The 26,427-nt window shown below is 50.8% G+C and overlaps 1 protein-coding gene across 1 annotated transcript in view; it reads left to right on the top strand.

Moving 5' to 3' along the window:
* The window catches only part of LOC132574901 (protein EFR3 homolog A), a 70,707-nt gene that overhangs the window by 37,266 nt on the left and 7,014 nt on the right, over window positions 1–26,427 (top strand). Inside the window, exons 14-22 of the mRNA XM_060243151.1 lie at window positions 1,135–1,210; window positions 2,224–2,385; window positions 4,075–4,206; window positions 9,145–9,212; window positions 10,286–10,413; window positions 11,760–11,848; window positions 13,739–13,787; window positions 18,002–18,105; window positions 23,756–23,805. Coding sequence (XP_060099134.1) covers window positions 1,135–1,210; window positions 2,224–2,385; window positions 4,075–4,206; window positions 9,145–9,212; window positions 10,286–10,413; window positions 11,760–11,848; window positions 13,739–13,787; window positions 18,002–18,105; window positions 23,756–23,805 — 858 coding nt within the window. The remainder of the gene's footprint in view (window positions 1–1,134; window positions 1,211–2,223; window positions 2,386–4,074; window positions 4,207–9,144; window positions 9,213–10,285; window positions 10,414–11,759; window positions 11,849–13,738; window positions 13,788–18,001; window positions 18,106–23,755; window positions 23,806–26,427) is intronic.

Genomic DNA, 26,427 nt, shown 5'->3' with positions numbered 1-26,427 from the left:
CCCTGTTGGATCAGGCCAAAGGCCCCTCCAGTCCAATACTCAGTGTCACATAAGAACAACTAAGAAGCCCTGTTGGGTCAGGCCAATGGCCCATCCAGTCCAACACTCTGTGTCACATAAGAACATAAGAGAAGCCCTGTTGGATCAGGCCAGTGGCCCCTCCAGTCCAACACTCTGTGTCACATAAGAGTAGCCCTGTTGGATCAGGCCAGTGGCCCCTCCAGTCCAACACTCTGTGTCACAGAAGAACCTAAGAGAAGACCTGTTGGATCAGGCCAGTGGCCCCTCAAGTCCAACACTCTGTGTCACATAAGAACATAAGAGAAGCCATGTTGGATCAGGCCAGTGGCCCCTCCAGTCCAACACTCTGTGTGACATAAGAATATAAGAGAAGCCCTGTTGGATCAGGCCAGTGGCCCCTCCAGTCCAACACTCTGTGTGACATAAGAACATAAGAGAAGCCCTGTTGGATCAGGCCAGTGGCCCCTCCAGTCCAACACTCTGTGTCACATAAGAACATAAGAGAAGCCCTGTTGGATCAGGCCAGTGGCCCCTCCAGTCCCACACTCTGTGTCACATAAGAACATAAGAGAAGCCCTGTTGGATCAGGTCAATGGCTCCTCCAGTCCAACACTCTGTGTCACATAAGAACATAAGAGAAGCCCTGTTGGATCAGGCCAGTGGCCCCTCCAGTCCAACACTCTGTGTCACACAGTGGCCAATATGTGTGTGTTTGTGTGTGTGTGTGTGTGTGTGTATATATATATATACCCGCATACACATACATATGCACACATATATGGCCTTTGCTTCTTGGATAATGCAAAAGCCATTACATGCGCTAAGAATCATAAAATGAAACCAGAATGCGGCATACAAAGAGTGGGGTTAAAAAGCATTTAACTGTATAGGATATAAGAAACATCGTTTGAACCAGAGCAGAAATATTTGGAGAACCAAGGGTGGGGTGGGGCGGGGAAGCATATTGGCCCAAGACCTGGGAACAAGATGGGAATCCTGGTGCCCAAAGGCTGGCTGTGTGGGCATCGGGCAGCTTTCGGAGGGGAGGGAGTTCCGCGGGGGTGGCGCCAGGCTGCAGGGAACCCATGAACGATGCCTGTTTTTCTCCTCTAGAATAATACCAGACGTTTCGGATCTGAAGATAAAGCGAGATAAAATTTCACGGCAAGACGTGAGCTTCATGAAGAAGGTAAGTGCCCGAAGAGGCTCCCGTCTGTCCGCCCATGAAGGAAGATCCCCTGCAGAGGAAGGTCCCTTCTCCCATTCTGTCCCCCGCAGGCAGGACCACGTAACTTAAGACAGAGCCGTCGCTGTTTCCAGGTGGTGAGGGGGAGGGCTCGGAGGCAGAGGTCCCAAGTTCAAACCCTGGCCTCTCCAGCTGAAGAGCACCAGGCGGGAGGTGATGCAAAAGACCCTGGAGAGCTGCTGCCGGTCTGAGTAGACAAGACTGACTTTGATGGACCCAGGATCTAGTTCAGTACAAAGCAGCCTCGTGTGAAGGGCTTTGGCTTAGCAGTAGAGCATCTGCTTAGCATGCAGAAGGTCATAAATTCAATCCCTGGCATCTCCAGTTAAAAGGACCCAGGCAGGAAGTGGTGGTGGTTGTTTGTTTGTTTATATTCTGCCCATTAATCACTACACCAAACTGGCTCTCAGTACTGTAGCCCAGGTATTTAGGGGGGATAGATACGTTGCTTGCTCCCTGATCTGGGGAATACCCTCTACCTGAGACCCTGGAGAGCTGCTGTCGGTCTGAGAATACTCACCTTTGTGTGCGTTTCCCCGCAGTGCACGGTGCTCCTCCATTAACTGGCACACGAGCCCTCTGCAGCGTGGGAAGAATCACATGACGCTTCCTTACGTGGGCTGTTGGTCCGTCAGGCCAAGGGCTGTTTTTCTCTGCCTGGCCGCTCTTCTGCAAGGCAGGGGTATCTCTTGCTGCCGTTATTGACTGGAGCTGCTGGGGACTGAACCTGGGGCCTCCTGCACGCAGAGCTGGCCTTCTGCTGCCAGTCAGGAGCTCAGTCAGGGAGGTGACTGCCAGAGGGAGGTGACTGGAAGTCTCAGGCAGCCCCATGAGCTTGTCAGCGACCATAGAGGAGGGCTAGGCAAGGAAGGGCAGAGAGGTACAAGGCCCTGCTCCGAACTGGCGCTAGCGATCTCCAGCTGCTGCGGGGCCTGACCTTTGCTCCTCCCCCACAGCACTGCCAGCAGCTGTACAGACACATCTACTTGGGCTGCAAAGAAGACGACAGTGTGCACAAGAACTTTGAGCTGCTCTACACGACTCTTGCTCTGATCACCATCGAGCTGGCCAACGAGGAGGTGGTGACGGATCTCATCCGCCTGGCCATTGCCTTACAGGTGGGTGGATTGGGGGGGGGGGGGGCAGTTGGTTGTTTCCAGGCAGAGGACTTGGATGCCTCTTTCTTTCCACCTCTCCTTCCCTCCTCACATCTGTTTGCCTGCCTTCCTTCTTGTCCTGTGACTCTCTGACATTCACGTCGTGCGTCTCAAGCGTCTGACGTTATTCCGCGTGGCTCTTGCATTAATATAGCGGCCCTGTGGCGCAGAGTGGTAAAGCAGCAGTACTGTGGTCTGAACTCTCTGCTCACGACCTGAGTTCGATCCCAGCGGAAGCTGGATTCAGGTAGCCGACCCAAGATTGACTCAGCCTTCCATCCTTCCGAGGTCGGTCAAAGGAGTCCCCAGCTTGCTGGGGGGAAAGTGTAAAAGACTGGGAGAGACAATGGCAAACCACCCCGTAAAAAGTCTGCCGTGAAAATATTATGAAAGCAACGTCACCCCAGAGTCAAAAACGACTGGTGCTTGCACAGGGGGACTACCTTTACCTTTTCTTAGAGTGGCACAGAGTGGGTAAAGCTGCAGTACTGTAGTCCAAGCTCTCTGCTCATGACCTGAGTTTGATCCCAGCGGAAGCTGAGTTCAGGTAGTCAGCCCAAGGTTGACTCAGCCTTCCATCCTTCCGAGGTCGGTCAAATGAGTCCCCATTGCTGGGGGGAAAGTGTGAAAGACTGGGAAAGGCAACGGCAAACCACCCTGTCAAAAGTCTGCCGTAAAAATGCTGTGAAAGCAACGTCACCCCAGAGTCGGAAACAACTGATGCTTGCACAGGGGACCTTTCCTTTTTCCTTACATTAAGCCAGTTTGGCCACCCCTGAGTCCGAAAGGAATGCCAGAAGGAGTGCGCTGCATGTTCAAGCCGCGTCACACAGCTCACTTGTTTGGCATTTTCCTCCCTCTGACTGTGCAGGATATTCTCTTTTCAAAGTTTTTTTATTCGATTTTAAAGGACAGAGAAATAAAGAAAAAGAAATATGTAGAAAATAGGAAATAAGGAAGTATAAATGTATGTAAAGATCCCCCCCTGCAGTTACAATTTCACTGCAGCTCATGCAAAAGCTAACGATGCATTCAATTGTTGTTGTAATGTTACATCCACTCTTCTGAACCTTTAATTTCTCGTTAATACATTGATAGCATTTTTCCTTAATTCTATTACCGTAATCATTATTATCATTATAATAATTTCCTTAATTCCATTATTGCAATCATTATTATAATTTCCTTCACCATTACTATCGATCTCTTAATTCATCATAACTTAATTATTTAAGTTTAAATCAGTTTTTTTTTTAAACTTAGTCTGTGAACTAAACTACTTATAGGGAGGGACTGTGGCTCAGTGGGGGGAGGGACGGTGGCTCAGTGGTAGAGCATCTGCTTGGGAAGCAGAAGGTCCCAGGTTCAATCCCTGGCATCTCCAAAAAAGGGTCCAGGCAAATAGGTGTGAAAAACCTCAGCTTGAGACCCTGGAGAGCCGCTGCCAGTCTGAGAAGACAATACTGACTTTGATGGACCAAAGGTCTGATTCAGTATAAGGCAGCTTCATATGTTCATGTACTTTTTAAAAAACAAGCATATAATCCAGGATTACAGCACTTATGTAGGAGTAACATTATATTTTATATTTCCTTTCAAAAGGAAAAAAAATATATCCATTTTACATTTCTTCCTCCTTTATTTATACAGGATGTAGCCATTCTCAATGAGGACAACTTGTCCATGTTCAGCCGTTGTGGCATCATGGCGCTGGTCGCTGCGTACCTCAACTTCCTGAGCCAGATGATCGCTGTGCCCGCTTTCTGCCAACACGTCAGCAAGGTTTGTTACAGCCTCTTGTGCCTTTCACAGTCCAACCCAGCAAGGATCCACTTCCTCCTGGGGGCTGTTCTGTTCTCCAGACATTGGGATACATACAGGTTGATTGTTCTGAGGTTAATCAAGGAGTTACCTTCTGGTTGGAAGAGTTCCTTGAACTGAGGATGCCAGTCTGCACAGAAGAACAAGATATTGGATTTATATCCCGCCCTCCACTCCGAAGAGTCTCAGAACAGCTCACAATCTCCTTTACCTTCCCCCCCCCCCACAACAAATTCCCTGTGAGGTAGATGAAGATATTGGATTTATATTCCACCCTCCACTCCAAAGAGTCTCAGAGTGGCTCACAGTCTTCTTTCCCTTCCTCCCCCACAACAGACACCCTGTGAGGTAGATGAAGATATTGGATTTATATCCCGCCCTCCACTCCGAAGAGTCTCAGAGCGGCAAACAATCTCCTTTACCTTCCGCCCCCCCGCCACAACAGACACCCTGTGAGGTAGATGAAGATATTGGATTTATATCCTGCCCTCCACTCCCAAGAGTCTCAGAGCTGCTCACAATCTCCTTTACCTTCCCCCCTCCGCCACAACAGACACCCTTTGAGGTAGATGAAGATATTGGATTTATATCCTGCCCTCCACTCCGAAGAGTCTCAGAGCAGCTCACAATCTCCTTTATCTTCCCCCCCCACAACAGACACCACTGTGAGGTAGATGAAGATATTGGATTTATATCCCACCCTCCACTCTGAAGAGTCTCACAATGGCTCACAATCTCCATTCCCTTCCTCCCCCACAACAGACACCCTGTGAGGTAGATGAAGATATTAGATTTATATCCCGCCCACCACTCCAAAGAGTCTCAGAGCTGCTCACAGTCTCCTTTACCTCCCCCCCCCCACAACAGACACCCTGTGAGGTAGATGAAGATATTGGATTTATATCCCGCCCTCCACTCCGAAGAGACTCAGAGCAGCTCACAATCTTCTTTATCTCCCCCCCCCACAACAGACACCCTGTGAGGCAGATGAAGATATTGGATTTATATCCCACCCTCCACTCCCAAGAGTCTCAGAGCTGCTCACAATCTCCTTTACCTTCCCCCCCCCCCACAACAGACACTCTGTGAGGTAGATGAAGATATTGGATTTATATCCTGCCCTCCACTCCGAAGAGTCTCAGAGCAGCTCACAATCTCCTTTATCTTCCCGCCCCCACAACAGACACCCTGTGAGGTAGATGAAGATATTGGATTTATATCCCACCCTCCACTCTGAAGAGTCTCAGAGTGGCTCCCAATCTCCTTTTCCTTCCTCCCCCACAACAGACACCCTTTGAGGTAGATGAAGATATTGGATTTATATCCCACCCTCCACTCCGAAGAGTCTCAGAGTGGCTCACAATCTCTTTTACCTTCCCCCCCTCCACAACAGACACCCTGTGAGGCAGATGAAGATATTGGATTTATATCCCACCCTCCACTCCGAAGAGTCTCAGAGTGGCTCACAGTCTCCTTTCCCTTCCCCCCACCCACAACAGCCTGTGAGGTAGATGACGATATTGGATTTATATCCTGCCCTCCACTCTGAAGAGTCTCAGAGCAGCTCACAATCTACTTTACCTTCCCCCCCACACACAACAGACACCCTGTGAGGTAGATGAAGATATTGGATTTATATCCCACCCTCCACTCCGAAGAGTCTCAGAGTGGCTCACAGTCTCCTTTCCCTTCCCCCCCTCCACAACAGACACCCTGTGAGGTGGGTGGGGCTGGAGAGGGCTCTCACAGCAGGTGCCCTTTCAAGGACAACCTCTGCCAAAGCTATGGCTGACCCAAGGCCATTCGAGCAGGTGCAAGTGGAGGAGTGGGGAATCAAACCCGGTTCTCCCAGATAAGAGAGCTCTGGCTGACCCAAGGCCATCCCAGCAGGTGCAAGTGGAGGAGTGGGGAATCAAACCCGGTTCTCCCAGATAAGAGAGCTCTGGCTGACCCAAGGCCATTCCAGCAGGTGCAAGTGGAGGAGTGGGGAATCAAACCCGGTTCTCCCAGATAAGAGAGCTCTGGTTGACCCAAGGCCATTCCAGCAGGTGCAAATCGAGGAGTGGGGAATCCAACCCGGTTCTCCCAGATAAGAGAGCTCTGGCTGACCCAAGGCCATTCCAACAGCTGCAAGTGGAGGAGTGGGGAATCCAACCTGGTTCTCCCAGATAAGAGAGCTCTGGCTGTCCCAAGGCCATTCCAGCAACTGCAAGTGGAGGAGGGGGGAATCCAACCTGGTTCTCCCAGATGAGAGCTCTGGCTGACCCAAGGCTATTCCAGCAGCTGCAAGTGGAGGAGTGGGGAATCCAACCTGGTTCTCCCAGATAAGAGAGCTCTGGCTGTCCCAAGGCCATTCCAGCAACTGCAAGTGGAGGAGGGGGGAATCCAACCTGGTTCTCCCAGATGAGAGCTCTGGCTGACCCAAGGCTATTCCAGCAGATGCAAGTGGAGAAGTGGGGAATCAAACCTGGTTCTCCCACATAAGAGTCCGCGCACTTAATCTCTACACCAAACTGGCTCTCACAGTCAGGCATTGTGTGTAAAATCCATAGAGAGATGTGACGTTCAGGCGGGGAAGAACTTCCTCTGTTTCAGCTGGGGAAGGCAGTTGTCTTCATGGTGGTGGAGAGGGCCAATTCATGGCGACTCTGCAGGGGTTTCGAGGCAAGGGGTGAACGGGTGCTTTGCCATTGCCTGACCCTGCTTAGCTTTCAAGAGTGGTAAAAATTGGCCTCCCCTGTCCCATCTGGGTCCGTGTGCCCTCGTTTTACAACTTTGTTTATCGTCTTGGTAAATAGCTGCATCAGAAACCACCGCCACCTCGCTCTTGCCCCTGGCACTGAGAAGGGCTTGAAACTGTCTTCTGCTGTGACTGGGAAGTTCCTTCTGGCGCCCTCAGTGGGGAGGGGCGGTGGCTCAGTGACAGAGCATCTGCTTGGTAAGCAGGAGGTCCCAGGTTCCATCCCCGGCATCTCCAACTAAAAAGGATCCAGGCAAGTAGGTGTGAAAAATCTCAGCTTGAGACCCTGGTGAAAGAGCCGCTGCCAGTCTGAGTAGACAAGACTGACTTTGATAGACCCAAGAGGGTCTGATTCAGTAGAAGGCAGCTTCATATGTATATATTAGGGAAGGAACAGTGGCTCAGTGGTAGAGCATCTGCCTGGTAAGCAGAAAGTCCCAGGTCCAATCCCTGGCACCTCCAACTAAAAAGGGTCCAGGCAAGTAGGTGTGAAAAACCTCAGCTTGAGACCCTGGAGAGCCGCTGCCAGTCTGAGTAGACAAGACTGACTTTGAGGGAGTGAGGGGAGGTCTGATTCAGTAGAAGGCAGCTTCATATGCTCATATGTCCATGGCCCCAGAGCACACTAATTTAGGGAGGGACAGTGACTCAGTGGTAGGACATCTCTTTGGTAAGCAGGAGGTCCCAGGTTCAATCCCCGGCATTTCCAGTTAAAAGAACCAGGCAGTAGGTGATGGGATAGACCTCAGCCTGAGACCCTTGAGAGCAATGGAGAAGGGCTGTGGCTCAGTGGCAGAGCATCTGCTTGGTAAGCAGAAGGTCCCAGGTTCCATCCCCGGCATCTCCAACTAAAAAGGATCCAGGTAAGTAGATAGGGGAGGGACGGTGGCTCAGTGGTAGAGCATCTGCTTGGTAAGCAGGAGGTTCTAGGTTCAATTCCTGGCATCTCCAAAAAGGGTCCAGGCAAATAGGCGTGAAAAACCTCAGCCTGAGACCCTGGAGAGCCGCTGCCAGTCTGAGAAGACAATACTGACTTTGATGGACCCAGGGTCTGATTCAGGAGAAGGCAGCTTCATGTGCTCATTGTTTTAGCAACATGGGGGTGTTGTCGTGAAGCCAGGAGAGCTGTCTTTTGGCAACAGGTGCTTTTGATAATGATGCTTTCTCAAGGCCGCTTTATCTCATCCCAGAGACAGCTCCCCCTGCGTCACGTTTAGGGAATGGAAGGTGTCGGTGGAAACCAGTTTGCTCTGCTTTACGCAGGCTTTTTTGCACAGTATTTCTGGCGGGCTGCATAACGGCCCCAGATAAGGCATAAGTACTGGCCACCCCCCCAGACGTGTATTGCTAATGTTCCGATTTATCAATAAAGCCAGCTTTCTGACTACACTGGGAGCCTTTTTGAGTTGAGGCTAGTCCCAGAGCCGACAGGTCTCCCATTCGAGGCCCGTCCTCAGGTCCACGGGTGCTTAGAAATTCAGCCGCTGAAAAAGGAACCGGCTCGGTGCAGGGGACAGAGGGTCCGACTGGGCTGAAACCTTCACACTGCCTGAAAACTCTTTGGAAGATGATGATATTGGATTTATATCCCGCCCTCCACTCCGAAGAGTCTCAGAGCGGCTCACAATCTCCTTTACCTTCCTCCCCCACAACAGACACCCTGTGAGGTGGGTGGGGCTGGAGAGGGCTCTCATAGCAGCTGCCCTTTCAAGGACAACCTCTGCCAGAGCTAAGGCTGACCCAAGGCCATTCCAGCAGGTGCAAGTGGAGGAGTGGGGAATCAAACCCGGTTCTCCCAGATAAGAGTCCTCACACTTAACCACTACACCAAACTGGCTCTCCCAGATGCTGAGAAAATCCCGCCCTCTCACAGCCAGAGCGTGCCTACCTTGCAGGCTTGTCGGGTGGATAAAATGGAGGCAGGTTTGCTGCCCTGAGCCTTTTGGGGGAAGGGAAAGATAAATGTGGGTACAATAACAGCGCTTCTGCAGTGTATCAGGTGCTTCCTGGCTGTCCTCTAGACCCAGTGATGTGAATACTCAGCCAGGCACTCCAGTTACATTCTGCAAAATACGCTGTTCGTGATCTAACTGCAGGCAGGAACAAATCTAACTTGGGGAGTCCTGTTTCATTCTGTTCAATTAACGGGTTCTTTTCAGGTCATCGAAACCAGAACGGTGGAAAGTCCGTACTTCTTGCCAGAAACCATATTCCGGGACAAGTGCAGGTAACGGTCATTTTATTGCTGATAAAAAGAAGCTATACTTTGCAGCACAAGAGTATCGCTTTCACAAAGGTATGATACATGGAGAAAGACAGGAATTCAATACCCACCACAGCAATGCAAAGTCTTCCTGATACTTTGGTGCTCTGGGCATTCCGGCCATCTTCAAAGCATTGATCTCCCTGACTAGTTTCAAAGGAAGGGTTTTTTTTGGGGGGGGGGGGGTAGGACCATGGGGCAATTTGATCCTGTACTACCCCCCCCCCTCCAGGAGCCCGCAAAGAGAGCTTGAAATTAATGGTTTTGCTCATAGAGAAGGTAGAGAAAGAAGTCCTTTTCTCCATTTCTCACAATACGAGAACTCGTGGGCACTCAGTGAAATTGCTGAGCAGTCGGGTTAGAACGGATACAAGGAAGTACTTCTTCACCCAAAGGGTGATTAACACCTGGAATTCACTGCCACAGGAGGTGGTGGTGGCTGCAAGCATAGCCAGCTTCAAGAGGGGTTTGGATCAACATCTGGAGCAGAGCTATTAGCCACAGCGTATTGTTGGAACTCTCTGTCTGGGGCAGTGATGCTCCGTATTCTTGTTGCTTTGAGGGGGCCACAGTGGGAGGGCTTCTAGTGTCCTGGCCCCACTGATCGACCTCCTGATGACGCTTGGGTTTTTTTGGCCACTGTGTAACACAGAGTGTGTGACTGGATGGGCCATTGGCCTGATCCAACATGGCTTCTCTTCTGTTCTTATGTGAGTGACAAGCATCTACACACACATGATGGAGGGGACCTGGAGCATAGTCACTTTTCTCCCCTCCCCCCCCCCCATCTTTGGATTAAAGGGCCAAATTGTACATGATGCGAGAGGAGGGGGAACACCGGATTCTAGAATGGGCCCTGCTGTTTTCCCCGCAGGGAAACAGAAATGGAAAGCTAGGGTTGGCCGAAAAAGCAGGCTCGAAGAGTCTGGGGCGGAGGTGGAGGTGAGGTTGACCGCAGAAAGGATTGCTGGCGGGAGAGACGGCTGTGCGTTTTGCTTCCTCTCCATCTCACGCAGTGCCTGACTCCCTCTTTGCAGCCTTCCGAAAACCTTTGACAGGGACGACAAGAGCCTGTTCTTCCTGATGAACAAGATCGCCGAGTCCTTGGGCGGCAGCGGCTACAGTGCGGAGAGGCTGTCTGTGCCGTACGTCCCTCAGGTGACGGGTGAGTCACTGCCTCCTCCTAACCCCAGCGCCTGCCGATGAATCCTCGCGTCTCGTGCCTGCTCAGTCACCCACCTCCAGCCCTGGAGTGTCAGACAGAGTCAGACCGCAGGATTCCAGGCCCCCAGACTTTTGTTCCTGGAAGAGTGCCAGTCTCTCTCTTCCCCCTTCCTTTGCCAAACAGCTGCTCCCCTTCTCTGTTCTCCACATGCTGTTCCTTGCAGCTTTCCTTTCCTCTCCTTCTGAAATGAAATCAAATGGTCACATGTTCCCACCGGGCAACTTGGACCATCTGTTTAGCAGTGAACTCAGTGTCGTGGGTATAGTTTGGTATACTGGTTAAGTGCGCGGACTCTTATCTGGAAGAACCGGGTTTGATTCCCCACTCCTCCACTTGCAGCTGCTAGAGTGGCCTTGGGTCAGCCATAGCTCTGGCAGAGTTGTCCTTGAAAGGGCAGCTTCTGAAAGAGCTCTCTCAGCCTCACCTCCCTCCAAGGCTCCCTCTGAGCTGCAGAGTCTTATGAGCAAAAATTATACTTTGTTAGCTACCGGTATTAAAGTTGTGAGCTACGGTATAAATTATTGTGCTCTGGGGTCATCCTTCCTGAGCTAAGACAAAAATGTGTGAGCCGGAGGCTAAAAATCTGTGAGCTAGCTCACGCTAAATCTAAATTCGCTTAGAGGGAACATGGCCCAGAGCCAGTTTGATGTAGTGGTCAAGTGCGTGGACTCTTATCTGGGAGAACCGGGTTTGATTCCCCACTCCTCCACCTGCACCTGCTGGAATGGCCTTGGGTCAGCCAGAGCTTTCATAGAAGCTGTCCTTGAAATGGCAGCTGCTGCAAGAGCTCTCTCAGCCCCACCCACCTCACAGGGTGTCTGTTGTGGAGGGGGGAGGTAAAGAAGATTGTGACTCTGATTCAGAGAGAAGGGTGGGGTAGATATCTACGGTCTTCTTCCAGGCAGAAGGAGCTTCTGGTGGGATGCTGGAGGGAGTGGAGGGCAAGAGATCCCCAGCCATGCATACTTGTGTGTCAGAATGCCGGGGAGGGGGCAGACTCCTTGCATCCCCAGAACTGCCTTTCTCACCTTTAAGTCTCAGTGCCCCAAGCTAACCCTGCAATCTTGCCTCTCTGTGGCCTTGTCTCTCGGGCTCCTCGTTCCTTACCAACCTGTCCCCGGGAAGCAGAACTGTCCCTGCAGAGCAAAGGAACACAGATGGGCTCGCTTGGTTTATTCCGAATGCCAAATGCAGGTGGCACAGGGGGAGGGTCACCGGCCTCCCCCTCTCCGCTCAGAACGCCGAAGACGAGCGAAACGCCTTTTTGTGTGTATCTCTGTCCACAGATGAAGACAGGCTGTCACGGAGGAAGAGCGTTGTGGACACCGTCTCCATCCAGGTGGACATTCTGGCGGGCAATGGAACGGAGGACAAGGCAAGGGCGACATTTCTGCTTGTGGAAAAGGATCTTGGCCGTTCCTTTTTCCATTTTGGGCCCCCCCTGTTGCGAAGCACTGGCTGCTTGGTTTTGCCCTGCACGGAGCTCTGGAGGTTGACTTCTGAGCAGCAGCGCCAGTGCAAATGTCTTGCAATGGGCATCGATCATGCATTTCAGTTCTTAGACTCTGCAGCCGTTTGAGGGATACAGTATCAGGAGACAGGGATCGGTAAAAACTTTGGGTGATGTCTAATGTACTTTTGTAAGCATCTGGGTTTTGTAGCTGTTACCGTATTTTTCGCTCCATAAGACGCACTTCCCCCCCCCACAAAAAAAGTGGGGGGGAAGTGTGTGCGTCCTATGGAGCGAATCCTGCAAAAAAGAGTGCACGTTATCTTGCTTCCACCAGCGCCAGCTGTTTTCGCCTGCTGGTGCGTGATCTCCGGCTTTTTTTTTTTTTTTAATGTCGGGCTATAGCGCTATAGCGGCATCTCAGAACAGCACCACCAATGCATCCCTATGGTGGTGCTGTTGTGAGATGTCGCTATAGCGCTATAATGCTATAGCCCAACAGGGTGGTTTGCCATTGCCTTCCCCAGTCTTTTACACTTTTCCCCCAGCAAGCTGGGGACTCATTTGACCGGCCTCGGAAGAATGGAAGGCAGAGTCAACCTTGGGCCGGCTACCTGAACCAGCTTCCGCTGGGATTGAACTCAGGTTGTGAGCAGAGAGTTCAGATCACAGCACTGCAGTACTGCTGCTTTACAACTCTGCGCCACGCGGCCGCTTTGCTCTGATGCAAACCACCCCGTAAAAAGTCTGCTGTGAAAATGTTGTGAAAGCAACGTCACCTCAGAGTTGAGAACGACTGGTGCTTGCACAGGGGACCTTTCCTTTCCTATACAATAGAGTGATTAATAGACATTCTCACATTTTGACGTATTACTATTTTATTGCTTTCTCACACTCATGATACCCAGATCAAGGAGAGGAAAAGGGTCCCCTGTGCAAGCACCAGTCATTTTCAACTCTGGGGTAACGTTGTTTTCATGGCAGACTTTTGATGGGGTGGTTTGCCATTGCCTTCCCCAGTCATCTACGCTTTTCCCCCCAGCAAGCTGGGTACTCATTTTACCGACCTCGGAAGGATGGAAGGCTGAGTCAACCTGGAGCCGGCTACCTGAACCAGCTTCCGCTGGGATCGAACTCAGGTCGTGAGCAGAGGGCTGCGACTGCAGTACTGCAGCTTTACCACTCTGCGCCACGGGGCTCTTCTCAAACTTAAAAGCATACAAAATGTACCCCACGGGCACTGCAGCCGAGGGGAGCGGGGCAGTCTGAAAAGCTGTCCGCGAGAAAGAGAGCCAGAGGCCTGAAGCTGCCGTTGGCCACAAAGGAAGACGAAGCTGTGAGACAAAGAGGCAGGCACTTCTCTGCCCCAAGTTAACAGTCTGTTCTCTCCTCCTCCCTTTGTGAAACCCAGTGCACATCAGTGGAGCCGAATAGATAAGAAATTGCAGCAATCCGTTAGATCAAGAAGGGTAGCCGCGGTGGTCTGTCTGCAGCGAGAGTCCGAGAGCACCTTAATGGCTAACAAAATTGTGCGAGCCCCGGCTCAGTTGTGCAGATACTTCAGATTCCTGGAGAAGTGAGCAAGTGGTTCACGAAAGCTCATGACCCTGCCGCAGATTTTGTCAGCCTTGCAGGTGCTCCCGAGCTCTTGCTCGGTTCTACAGGGATCAGTTATCTTTTTTAATTTCCGATTAAGCTGCTTGTGTGTGATTTAAAAAAATATTTCAATTTTGCTTACCGCCAATTCACATTGTTATGTAAATCAAATTGTAGGTGTATACGTGTGTGATTTAAATCAGTTAAAAATCTCTGCAGGTCAACAACACAGAGGAAATCACCTTTGAAGCACTGAAGAAGGCAATAGGTGAGGTTCATGGCATTTTGCTGTTCGGCACATTTCCTCGACACTCCATTCTGACAGCCTCCAGAACTTTCCAGAGAGTTAACAATCCTTTTGTCAGTAGAAAAGAGCCAGAGTCCAGGATTACCTTAAAGACTTAACACAATTTGGGGTAGGGCAGCATGAATTTTACCTGTATCTGAAGAAGTGAGAGAGGTGGGATTTACTTTTGTACACCTTTTGTATCCTCAGTAACCCAAACAACCCGTAATTTTCTGGAACTCGTACGGATGAATGAATAGGTTTCTAAACCGCACTGATAAACTTTATTACACTTAAGTTTCTTCTCTGGACAGAAGGCTTAAAATACATATGTAGAAAGGCAAAACAATTAGATAACATTAGTGCAATTTCAGAATGCAGTTAGAAAGTTATACAGTTAGAATTCAGATGAACTTTTACCCAATTCCTTTAGTCAAATTTATACTCTAAGACCTGCTAAAGAATTAGTTCTATGAAAACCTAAGTCCCATTCTATATTAGAGGTCTCTAACAAGAGTTGTTAATTTCATGGCTTGACCTGCATAGAGACCCCAAGCCAGCACCTTTCCCTTAATCCCAGAGTTTCCCCCCAGAAACTGGTATTACTATCTTTATCTTATCTGATTATATGCGTCACCTACATTCCAAACCACCAGTTGCATCAACAGCTCGTCTCTCACATCTGCCAATGGATCCGTTATCTTGACTCTATCCGGTTCTTCGCATACCTCTTCACATCAACAAGTATGCTGCCAAATCAGTCTATTTAAGGCTAAGATTTCCCTAGCCCTAACCTTTCGCCTACTTTCCTAGCAGCTAGCTCTAAGCTTATAGTGCCGGATAGCTAAGCGCTGGACAGCTTGGACCCCTGATGGCCAATTTCGTAAGAGATCCAACCCCAAAAGAAATTCTGCCACGGTGAGCAGTGACTCCTGAAAGCGCCTGGCCTGCCACAAATTGTGTTAGTTTTGGAGGTGCTGCAGGTCTCCGGCTCTTTCCTCCTGCTACAGACAGACTAACGTGGCGACCCATCTTGATCCTTTTGTCCGGCAGAGTTCCGTATCTGCCCAAGCCACGTACTGGTAATGTCCGGAATGTGTTTCCCTCCTGCCTCTCATCCTGTTGGGAGGTCTTGATATGAAGAAAACATTATCACATATCTGATACGTTTGGGGGTGCGCGGATGCACCCTTGAGAGATGGTTTAACTCTCCTACCTTCCGACTGGGTTGTAAAGGCTCTGAGAGAGCCAGTTTGGTGTTAGTGGTTAAGAGCGGTGAACTCTATTCTGGAGAACTGGGTTTGATTTCTAACTCCTCTACATGCTTTCTTCAATGAGCCGGTTTGGTGTAGTGGTTAAGTGCGTGGACTCTTATCTGGGAGAACCAGGTTTGATTCCCCAGTCCTCCACTTGCACCTGCTGGAATGGCCTTGGGTTAGCCGTAGCTCTCGTAGGAGTTGTCCTTGAAAGGGCAGCTGCTGTGAGAGCCCTCTCAGCCCCAGCCACCTCACAGGGTATCTGTTGTGGGAGAGGAAGAGAGCCAGTTTGGTGTAGTGGTTAAGTGTGTGGATTTTTATCTGGGAGAACTGGGTTTGATTCCCTGCTTCTCCACTTGCACCTGCTGGGATGGCCTTGGGTCAGTCATAGCTCTGGCAGAGGTTGTCCATGAAAGGGCAGCTGCTATGAGAGCCCTCTCAGGCTCCATATTTTTATCTAAACCCCTCTTGAAGCTGTCTATGCTTGTGGCCGCCACCACCTCCTGTGGCAGTGAATTCCACATGTTAATCACCCTTTGGGTGAAGAAGTGCTTCCTTTTATCCATTTTAACCTGTCTGCTCAGCAATTTCATTGAACACCCACGAGTTCTTGTATTGTGAGAAAGGGAGAAAAGTACGTCTTTCTCTAGTTTCTCCATCCCATGCAGAATCTTGTAAACCTCTATCATGTCACCCCGCAGTCGACGTTTCTCCAAGCTAAAGAGCCCCAAGCGTTTCAACCTTTCTTCATAGGGAAAGTGTTCCAACCCTTTAATCATTCTAGTTGCCCTTCTCTGGACTTTCTCCAATGCTATAATATCCTTTTTGAGGTGCGGCGACCAGAACTGCACACAGTACTCCAAATGAGACCGCACCATCGATTTATACAGGGGCATTATGATACTGGCCGATTTGTTATCAATTCCCTTCTTATGAGATCTCCATCTGGACCAGTTCTATCCATTGCATTGTGCCTGGAATGAAATCTGTTTTAAAACTCCCCTGTTCTTCTACCAAATTGAAGCATTCATGTGCGGTGCTTGTTGGCAGAAAGTTCAACCCTGCATGTTATATTCACCCGTGCAAAGCAGCCTACGAAAGGCTGCCGGAGCAGAGAGCATGGTTCCTTCCTGGAACGGATGGAAGCGGTGCCTTCCTCAGTGCCCCCCTCCCTCCTTTGGTGGGCTGTGACCCCTCTCTGAAGAGTCTGAGACGAATACTGTCTCTGTAAGCAAAAATGTGTGCAGTCAGTAACTCGTATTCTTCTTTATTGTAATTTGTATACAGATCTTCGTCACAAGTATTTGCATCCTCTTTTAGTGAGCACGGTTGATTGTTCTGATTGTTCGGGGAGGGACGGTGGCTCAGTGGTAGAGCATCTGCTTGGGAAGCAGAAGGTCCCAGGTTCAATCCCTGGCATCTCCAAAAAGGGTCCAGGCAAATAGGTGTGAAAAACCTCAGCTTTGAGACCCTGGAGAGCCGCTGCCAGTCTGAGAAGACAATACTGACTTTAGGGAGGGGTGGTGGCTCAGTGGTAGAGCATCTGCTTGGGAAGCAGAAGGTCCCAGGTTCAATCCCCGGCATCTCCAAAAAAGGGTCCAGGCTCTCTAAATAGGCATGAAAAACCTCAGCTGGAGACCCTGGAGAGCCGCTGCCAGTCTGAGAAGACAAGACTGGCTTTGATGGACCAAAGGTCTGATTCAGTAGAAGGCAGCTTCATATGTTCATATGATGCACTTAAGGCCTACAGTCTTTTGTTTTTAGAACAATTTTATTAATTTGCAATATATTGTTATAGTATTCTTTTAAAAAATTAAAAAATAATACAAATTGAAAACATCACACTTTCCCCCCCTTCTCCTCCCCTTTTCTTGACCCCGCCGGTGTTTACTTAAAATTGCAAAAAAAAAATACAAGGTAATTTAACAAATCAAGAATTAACATTTTAAAAATGTATAGCTTTATAACAAAAAAGAAGTAAAAGCAAGAAAAAAATAAGAGAAGTTAACTCTATAAGTTCATCTTCGTTGTTCTCCTTTCACCTCAGACTCAAAGACAGAAAAAACAAATTTTCCATTTATAAACTTTAGGCCGTTATTTCACCACACTTCAACTATTATCAAAAACCACTACATGTCCCTTTACTTTCCATTGTTTTTCAACATAGTTTTGAAATTTCTCCCATTCCTTTCTGAACTTCTCTAAATCATAGTCTTTTAAGATTCTTGTAAGCTTGTCCATTTCACTCCATGACATAACTTTTATAATCCAATCCCATTTTTCTGGTATTTTATCTTGCTTCCATAACTGCGCATATAATGTTCTTGCAGCTGAAAGCAGATAGTTGTATAGTCTTTTGAACGATACTTCATCTAGTGTCACTGAGAAAGTGGCGGAGTTTCTTTATTCTTAGGGTTTGTAGAGTCTTTCGGGATCAAGTGCCGTGTTCTACTGGAGAAAGTTTTCCTTCCAGACGTTTCGTTCTCAGCTGCGGAGAACATCCTCAGTGGCGTTGCAGCCGGAGCAGGCGCTCAGACCTTCTTGGCTGCTGAGAAGGTCTGAGCACCTGCTCCGGCTGCAACACCACTGAGGATGTTCTCCGCAGCTGAGAACGAAACGTCTGGAAGGAAAACTTTCTCCAGTAGAACACGGCACCTGATCCCGAAAGACTCTACAAACCCTAATGATATTACCAGCCGTGAAAACCTGAAATCTTTGATTTCTTTATTCTGTTTTAAAGGCACGCCAGAGAATCTCATGGAAATAGTTTGTTTATGCTTTTCCTGATGTATATGTATGCAATCGTTCCATTTCATCTTTTTTTTTTAACCAATTTGCTCTGATATATATATATATCTATATATTTTATGCCAATAAAGGCTAACTTGACTTGACTTGAGACAGAAATCTTATCCTCCCCCCCCCTTTCCTTTGCCCAAGACAACACTGGTCTCGAAGAGCAAGAGAAGGAGAAGAGGCGCCTTGTGATTGAAAAGTTCCAGAAAGCTCCCTTTGAGGAAATCGCGGCCCAGTGTGAAAGCAAGGTGAGCGCTTTCGATGCACATGGGTAGAGGAGGGGGCGAGCTTAGAGCTGGTGCGCTTTGAGGGCAGGCGGGGTCCGAGCCTGGGGTGGGGCCCTGGAGACTTCCCCCCTGAGGCCTGCTACGGGTGCTGGTGCCCAGTCCCTCTTCCCTGCTCTTGCACGACCTTCTTCTGTGGCACGGCTTGGCGACCGTGGGATGGGTGTGGCGAGCGTCCTCCGGGAGCCGCGTCACCTGTGGGATGGCCAGGGCCACCTGGCTCCCATGACAGGTGAGTGGCTGGCGTAGGAAGCTCCTTAGCTGCCTGCGGCTTCTCCCACCCAGTGCTGTTCACCTCCTTGACAGGTGAGTGGAGCCCCAGCAATGGGAAAGGGCAGGTGCCCCCCCCCCCTTGGAGGCAGCCCGGTCCCCATGGAACATCAGGGGTGGCTGTTTGAGAGCCAATTTGGTGTAGTGGTTAAGTGTGCGGACTCTTATCTGGGAGAACCGGGTTTGATTCCCCACTCCTCCACTTGCAGCTGCTGGAATGCCCTTGGGTCAGACAGAGCTCTCTTATCTGGGAGAACCGGGTTTGATTCCCCCCTCCTCCACTTGCAGCTGCTGGAATGGCCTTGGGTCAGCCATAACTCTCTTATCTGGGAGAACTGGGTTTGATTCCCCACTCCTCCACTTGCAGCTGCTGGAATGGCCTTGGGTCAGACAGAGCTCTCTTATCTGGGAGAACCGGGTTTGATTCCCCACTCCTCCACTTGCAGCTGCTGGAATGGCCTTGGGTCAGACAGAGCTCTCTTATCTGGGAGAACCGGGTTTGATTCCCCCCTCCTCCACTTGCAGCTGCTGGAATGGCCTTGGGTCAGCCAGAGCTCTCTTATCTGGGAGAACCGGGTTTGATTCCCCCCTCCTCCATTTGCAGCTGCAGGAATGGCCTTGGGTCAGCCAGAGCTCTCTTATCTGGGAGAACCGGGTTTGATTCCCCCCTCCTCCATTTGCAGCTGCAGGAATGGCCTTGGGTCAGCCAGAGCTCTCTTATCTGGGAGAACCGGGTTTGATTCCCCCCTCCTCCATTTGCAGCTGCAGGAATGGCCTTGGGTCAGCCAGAACTCTCTTATCTGGGAGAACCGGGTTGGATTCCCCACTCCTCCATTTGCAGCTGCAGGAATGGCCTTGGGTCAGCCAGACCTCTCTTATCTGGGAGAACCGGGTTGGATTCCCCACTCCTCCGCTTGCAGCTGCTGGAATGGCCTTGGGTCAGCCAGAGTTCTCATATCTGGGAGAACCGGGTTTGATTCCCCACTCCTCCACTTGCACCTGCTGGAATGGCCTTGGGTCAGCCAGAGCTCTCTTATCTGGGAGAACCGGTTTTGATTCCCCACTCCTCCACCTGCACCTTCTGGAATGGCCTTGGGTCAGCCAGAGCTCTCTTATCTGGGAGAACCGGGTTTGATTCCCCCCTCCTCCATTTGCAGCTGCAGGAATGGCCTTGTGTCAGCCAGAGCTCTCTTATCTGGGAGAACCGGGTTTGATTCCCCGCTTTTCCATTTGCAGCTGCAGGAATGGCCTTGGGTCAGCCAGAGCTCTCTAATCTGGGAGAACCGGGTTTGATTCCCCACTCCTCCATTTGTAGCTGCAGGAATGGCCTTGGGTCAGCCAGAGCTCTCTTATCTGGGAGAACCGGGTTTGATTTCCCACTCCTCCACTTGCAGCTGCTGGAATGGCCGTGGGTCAGCCAGAGCTCTGTTATCTGGGAGAACCTGGTTTGATTCCCCACTCCTTCATTTGCACCTGCTGGAATGGCCTTGGGTCAGCCAGAGCTCTCTTATCTGGGAGAACTTGGTTTGATTCCCCACTCCTCCACTTGCAGCTGCTGGAATGGCCTTGGGTCAGCCAGAGCTCTCTTATCTGGGAGAACCGGGTTTGATTCCCCATTCCTCCTCCACTTGCAGCTGCTGGAATGGCCGTGGGTCAGCCAGAGCTCTGTTATCTGGGAGAACCTGGTTTGATTCCCCACTCCTTCATTTGCACCTGCTGGAATGGCCTTGGGTCAGCCAGAGCTCTCTTATCTGGGAGAACCGGGTTTGATTCCCCATTCCTCCTCCACTTGCAGCTGCTGGAATGGCCTTGGGTCAGCCAGAGCTCTCTTATCTGGGAGAACCGGGTTTGACTCCCCACTCCTCTGCTTGCACCTGCTGGAATGGCCTTCGGTCAGCCGCAGCTCTCTTATCTGGGAGAACCGGGTTTGATCCCCCACTCTTCCTCCACTTGCAGCTGCTGGAATGGCCTTGGGTCAGCCAGAGCTCTCTTATCTGGGAGAACCGGGTTTGATTCCCTCCTCCTCCACTTACACCTGCTGGAATGGCCTTGGGTCAGCCGCAGCTCTCTTATCTGGGAGAACCGGGTTTGATTCCCCACTCCTCCACTTGCAGATGCAGGAATGGCCTTGGGTCAGCCAGAGCTCTCTTATCTGGGAGAACCGGGTTTGATTCCCCCCTCCTCCATTTGCAGCTGCAGGAATGGACTTGGATCAGCCAGAGCTCTCTTATCTGGGAGAACCGGGTTTGATTCCCCACTCCTCCGCTTGCAGCTGCTGGAATGGCCTTGGGTCAGCCAGAGCTCTCTTATCTGGGAGAACTGGGTTTGATTCCCCACTCCTCCACTTGCAGCTGCTGGAATGGCCTTGGGTCAGCCAGAGCTCTCTTATCTGGGAGAACAGGGTTTGATTCCCCACTCCTCCTCCACTTGCAGCTGCTGGAATGGCCTTGGGTCAGCCAGAGCTCTGTTATCTGGGAGAACCGGGTTTGATTCCCCACTCCTTCACTTGCACCTGCTGGAATGGCCTTGGGTCAGCCAGAGCTCTCTTATCTGGGAGAACTGGGTTTGATTCCCCACTCCTCCACTCGCAGCTGCTGGAATGGCCTTGGGTCAGCCAGAGCTCTCTTATCTGGGAGAACCGGGTTTGATTCCCCACTCCTCCTCCACTTGCAGCTGCTGGAATGGCCTTGGGTCAGCCAGAGCTCTCTTATCTGGGAGAACCGGGTTTGATTCCCCACTCCTCTGCTTGCACCTGCTGGAATGGCCTTGGGTCAGCCGCAGCTCTCTTATCTGGGAGAACCGGGTTTGATTCCCCACTCCTCCTCCACTTGCAGCTGCTGGAATGGCCTTGGGTCAGCCAGAGCTCTCTTATCTGGGAGAACCGGGTTTGATTCCCTCCTCCTCCACTTACACCTGCTGGAATGGCTTTGGGTCAGCCGCAGCTCTCTTATCTGGGAGAACCGGGTTTGATTCCCCACTCCTCCACTTGCAGATGCAGGAATGGCCTTGGGTCAGCCAGAGCTCTCTTATCTGGGAGAACCGGGTTTGATTCCCCCCTCCTCCATTTGCAGCTGCAGGAATGGCCTTGGGTCAGCCAGAGCTCTCTTATCTGGGAGAACCGGGTTTGATTCCCCCCTCCTCCATTTGCAGCTGCAGGAATGGCCTGGGGTCAGCCAGAGCTCTCTTATCTGGGAGAACCGGGTTTGATTCCCCCCTCCTCCATTTGCAGCTGCAGGAATGGCCTTGGGTCAGCCAGAGCTCTCTTATCTGGGAGAACCGGGTTTGATTCCCCCCTCCTCCATTTGCAGCTGCAGGAATGGCCTTGGGTCAGCCAGAGCTCTCTTATCTGGGAGAACCGGGTTTGATTCCCCCCTCCTCCATTTGCAGCTGCAGGAATGGCCTTGGGTCAGCCAGAGCTCTCTTATCTGGGAGAACCGGGTTTGATTCCCCCCTCCTCCATTTGCAGCTGCAGGAATGGCCTTGGGTCAGCCAGAGCTCTCTTATCTGGGAGAACCGGGTTGGATTCCCCACTCCTCCGCTTGCAGCTGCTGGAATGGCCTTGGGTCAGCCAGAGTTCTCATATCTGGGAGAACCGGGTTTGATTCCCCACTCCTCCACTTGCACCTGCTGGAATGGCCTTGGGTCAGCCAGAGCTCTCTTATCTGGGAGAACCGGTTTTGATTCCCCACTCCTCCACCTGCACCTTCTGGAATGGCCTTGGGTCAGCAGAGCTCTCTTATCTGGGAGAACCGGGTTTGATTCCCCCCTCCTCCATTTGCAGCTGCAGGAATGGCCTTGGGTCAGCCAGAGCTCTCTTATCTGGGAGAACCGGGTTTGGTTCCCCCCCTCCTCCATTTGCAGCTGCAGGAATGGCCTTGGGTCAGCCAGAGCTCTCTTATCTGGGAGAACCGGGTTTGATTCCCCACTCCTCCACTTGCACCTGCTGGAATGGCCTTGTGTCAGCCAGAGCTCTCTTATCTGGGAGAACCTGGTTTGATTCCCCGCTTTTCCATTTGCAGCTGCAGGAATGGCCTTGGGTCAGCCAGAGCTCTCTAATCTGGGAGAACCGGGTTTGATTCCCCACTCCTCCATTTGTAGCTGCAGGAATGGCCTTGGGTCAGCCAGAGCTCTCTTATCTGGGAGAACCGGGTTTCATTCCCCAGTCCTCCACTTGCACCTGCTGGAATGGCCTTGGGTCAGCCAGAGCTCTCTTATCTGGGAGAACCGGGTTGGATTCCCCCCTTCTCTGCTTGCACCTGCTGGAATGGCCTTGGGTCAGCCAGAGCTCTCTTATCTGGGAGAACCGGGTTTGATTCCCCACTCCTCCATTTGCAGCTGCAGGAATGGCCTTGGGTCAGGCAGAGCTCTCTTATCTGTTAGAACCGGGTTTGATTCCCCACTCCTCCACTTGCACCTGCTGGGACGGTCTTGGGTCAGCCAGAGCTCTCTTATCTGGGAGAACCGGGTTTGATTCCCCCCTCCTCCACTTGCATCTGCTGGAATGACCTTCGGTCAGCCATAGCTCTCGTAGGAGTTGTCCTTGAAAGGGCAGCTGCTGCCAGAGCTCTCTCATCCCCACCCATCTCACAGGGTGTCTGTTGTGGGGTGGAGAAGATATAGGAGATTCTAAGCCACTCTGAGTCTCTGATTCAGAGAGAAGGATGGGGTATAAATCTGCAGTCGTCTTCTGGTGGTGAAGTATGCGGACTCTTATCTGGAAGGACCAGGTTTGATTTCCCACTCCTCTTGCAGCTGGTGGAGTGGGCTTGGGTCAGCCATAGCTCTGGCAGAGGTTGTCCTTGAAAGGGCAGCTGCTGGGAGAGCCCTCTCAGCCCCACCAACCGTACAGGGTGTATGTTGGGGGAGGAGCCAGTTTGGTGTAGTGGTTAAGTGCGCGGCATCTTCTCTGGGAGAACTGATTTGATTCCCTACTCCTCCACTTGCAGCTGCTGTAATGGCCTTGGGTCAGCCATAGCTCTCGCAGTAATTGTCCTTGAAAGGGCAGCTGCTGTGAGAGCTCTCTCAGCCCCGCTCATCTCACAGGGTGTTGTGGGTGGAGAAGATACAGGAGATTGTAAGCCGCTCTGAGTCTCTGATTCAGAGAGAAGGGCGGGATATAAATCTGCAATTCTTCTTCTTCTGTTGGCATTTCCTCCAGAGCTCTTCTCTGTGCAAGAGGCCTATAACTGCTCTATAGGCCTTGGTCCTTCCCTGGGAAAAGCCTGAAATGATTTGGCTGTGCGGCTGTTGCAGCGACGTGGGCACAGGGAAGGAAGGCTGGGGTGAGATTCCCGGGTGCAGTTTCACCTTCAGTTTTTTCAGCTGTGGACTTTTCTCCTTGCAGGCTACTCTTCTTCATGACCGGCTGGCCCAGATACTGGAGCTCACAATTCGGTAAGGGGGAAAGGCCAGGGATACGGGGTGGGTGGGAGAAGGGAGCTACTGCTAAGCTCTCCTTCAGCGCTGCAGTTATCAGCAGTAGCTCTGACGGCTGTGGCGTGCCCGGGAGCTTCTTTCTATGGGCTGTTGCTTGAGTGTAGTTGGCCAGCAGACTTGAAGGCACAGCCTAACCACTGCTGAGCTTAGAGCCTCATACTCAATCCATCAGGGTCACTAAGAACATAAGAGAAGCCACGTTGGATCAGGCCAATGGCCCATCCAGTCCAACACTCTGTGTCACATAAGAACATAAGAGAAGCCCTGTTGGATCAGGCCAATGGCCCCTCCAGTCCAACACTCTGTGTCACATAGGGGCCAAATATATATATATATAAAAGTACTTCCTTTTATCTGTTTTAACCTGACTGCTCAGCAATTTCATTGAATGCCCATGGGTTCTTGTATTGTGAGAAAGGGAGAAAAGGACTTCTTTCTCTACCTTCTCCATCCCATGCATAATCTTGTAAACCTCTATCATGTCACCCCACAGTCGACGTTTCTCCAAGCTAAAGAGCCCCAAGCGTTTTAGCCTTTCTTCATAGGGAAAGTGTTCCAAACCTTTAATCATTCTGGTTGCCCTTTTCTGCACTTTTCCCAATGCTATAATATCCTTTTTTGAGGTGCGGTGACTAGAATTGCCCACAGTATTCCAAATGAGACCGCACCATCGATTTATACAGGGGCATCATTGTCTACTCAGACTGACAGCGGCTCTCCAAGAGTCTTAGGTGGTCAAAGTCTTGCACATTTTATTTATTTATTTCATCTTATCAAATTTATATCCCACCCTCCCCTAATGGGCTCCAGGGCCGCTAACCGCAGCTAAAAACCACATCGGATATTAAAAACAATGCACAATAAAATCAATCCACACCTTTTAACCACTAAATCCCAAGATGCACATCGATGTTTCCGAATATCTATATTTGTCCAGTGAGACTGCCTCCCCTAGGCTTTTGGAGGCAAGCTTAAGACACAGATAAATCTGATTGCAAGATCGTAGTGCCAAAATGTGGAAATGTAAATTTTTATGTCTTATGGTTGTTAAATTGTTTTATGGTTTTTAATCTTATTTATTGTATGTTATGCCCAGGCATATGCATGAATATGTAATAGGGTTGCCAAGTCCAATTCAAGAAATATCTGGGGACTTTGGGGATGGAGCCAGGAGACTTTGGGGGTGGAGCCAGGAGACATTGGGGCAGAGCCAGGAGACTTTGGGGGTGGAGTCAGGAGCAAGGGTGCGACAAGCATAATTGAACTCCAAGGGAGTTCTGGCCATCACATTTAAAGGGACAGCACACCTTTTTAAATGCCCTCCTTCCATAGGAAATAATGAAGGATAGGGGCACCTTCTTTTGGGGCTCATAGAATTGGACCCCCTGGTCCAATCGTTTTGAAACTTGGGGGGTACTTTGGGGAGAGGCACTGGATGCTATACTGAAAATTAGGTGCCTCTGCCTCAAAACACAGCTCCCCCAGAGCCCCCGAAACCTCCAGATCAATTCCCCATTATAGCCTATGAGAATCGATCTCCACATAGGGAATAATGAAGTGCTCAGCAGACGTTTCCCTCCCCCCCCCTCATTTCTGGTGACTCTGAAGTGAGGGATTGGCCTCTCTACTCACGAGTTGCTGCCAACTTCTTCCAAGTAACACAGACACACCATCCCAAGAGGAAGCCTTTCAATCGGAGACTGAAGCCTCCGGAGGTGGAAAGGCACATCGTCCTCTGGGGGCGGGGCTTCCCCCCGCTGGCCAGCTGACTGGGGGCGGGAAGGAGCCTGGGAAAGCGGAAGAACCCCCACTGGGACCTGGGGATTGGCAAGCCTAATATGTAAGCCGCCTTGAGCCCGCTTCGGCGGGGAGGGCGGGCTACAAATGGAATTAAATAAATAAATAAAATAGTTCGGTCTTACAGGCCCGGCAGAACTGTGGCAGGTCCCACAGGGCCCTGATTTTTTCAGGGAGGGCATTCCACAGAGCGGGAGGTTATTGTCAAAAATGCTCTGGCTCTAGTATTGGACAATTGAACTTCTTTCAGTCCAGGAATCTGAAGATTTTGGGACCCTGAACGTAGTGCTTTCTGGGGCACATATGGGGAGAGGCGGTCCCGAAGGTAGACAGGTCCCAGGCCGTATACGTCCCAGGCCATCTGGACTTTTTACCTGGAGATGCCGGGGATTGAACATGGGTCCTTCTGGACGCCAAGCAGATGCTCTACCACTGAGCCATGGCCCCTCCAGTTTTGGGGACTGTAAGCTGCCACAGACATTAGCTGTATGCAGAGGCAAAATGGGAAATTATAAAATGAAAAGACAGGAGGCCAAGACTGAATCTGACAGGAACAATTTCTGATCTGACCTCACAAAGCACACAGCATAGGGATTGCTGCAGCAGGGCAGGAAGAGATGGCTGTTAGAGAGAGAGAGAGAGAGAAAATGGGGAGGGACGGTGGCTCAGTGGTAGAGCATCTGCTTGGAAAGCAGAAGGTCCCAGGTTCAGTCCCCGGCACCTCCAACTGAAAAGGGTCCAGGCAAATAGGTGTGAAAAACCTCAGCTTGAGACCCTGGAGAG

The sequence above is a fragment of the Heteronotia binoei genome, chromosome 7 (assembly GCF_032191835.1).
Source record: "Heteronotia binoei isolate CCM8104 ecotype False Entrance Well chromosome 7, APGP_CSIRO_Hbin_v1, whole genome shotgun sequence".
NCBI classification, from domain to species: Eukaryota; Metazoa; Chordata; class Lepidosauria; order Squamata; family Gekkonidae; genus Heteronotia; species Heteronotia binoei.
This window is presented reverse-complemented; position numbering and strand designations above follow the sequence as displayed.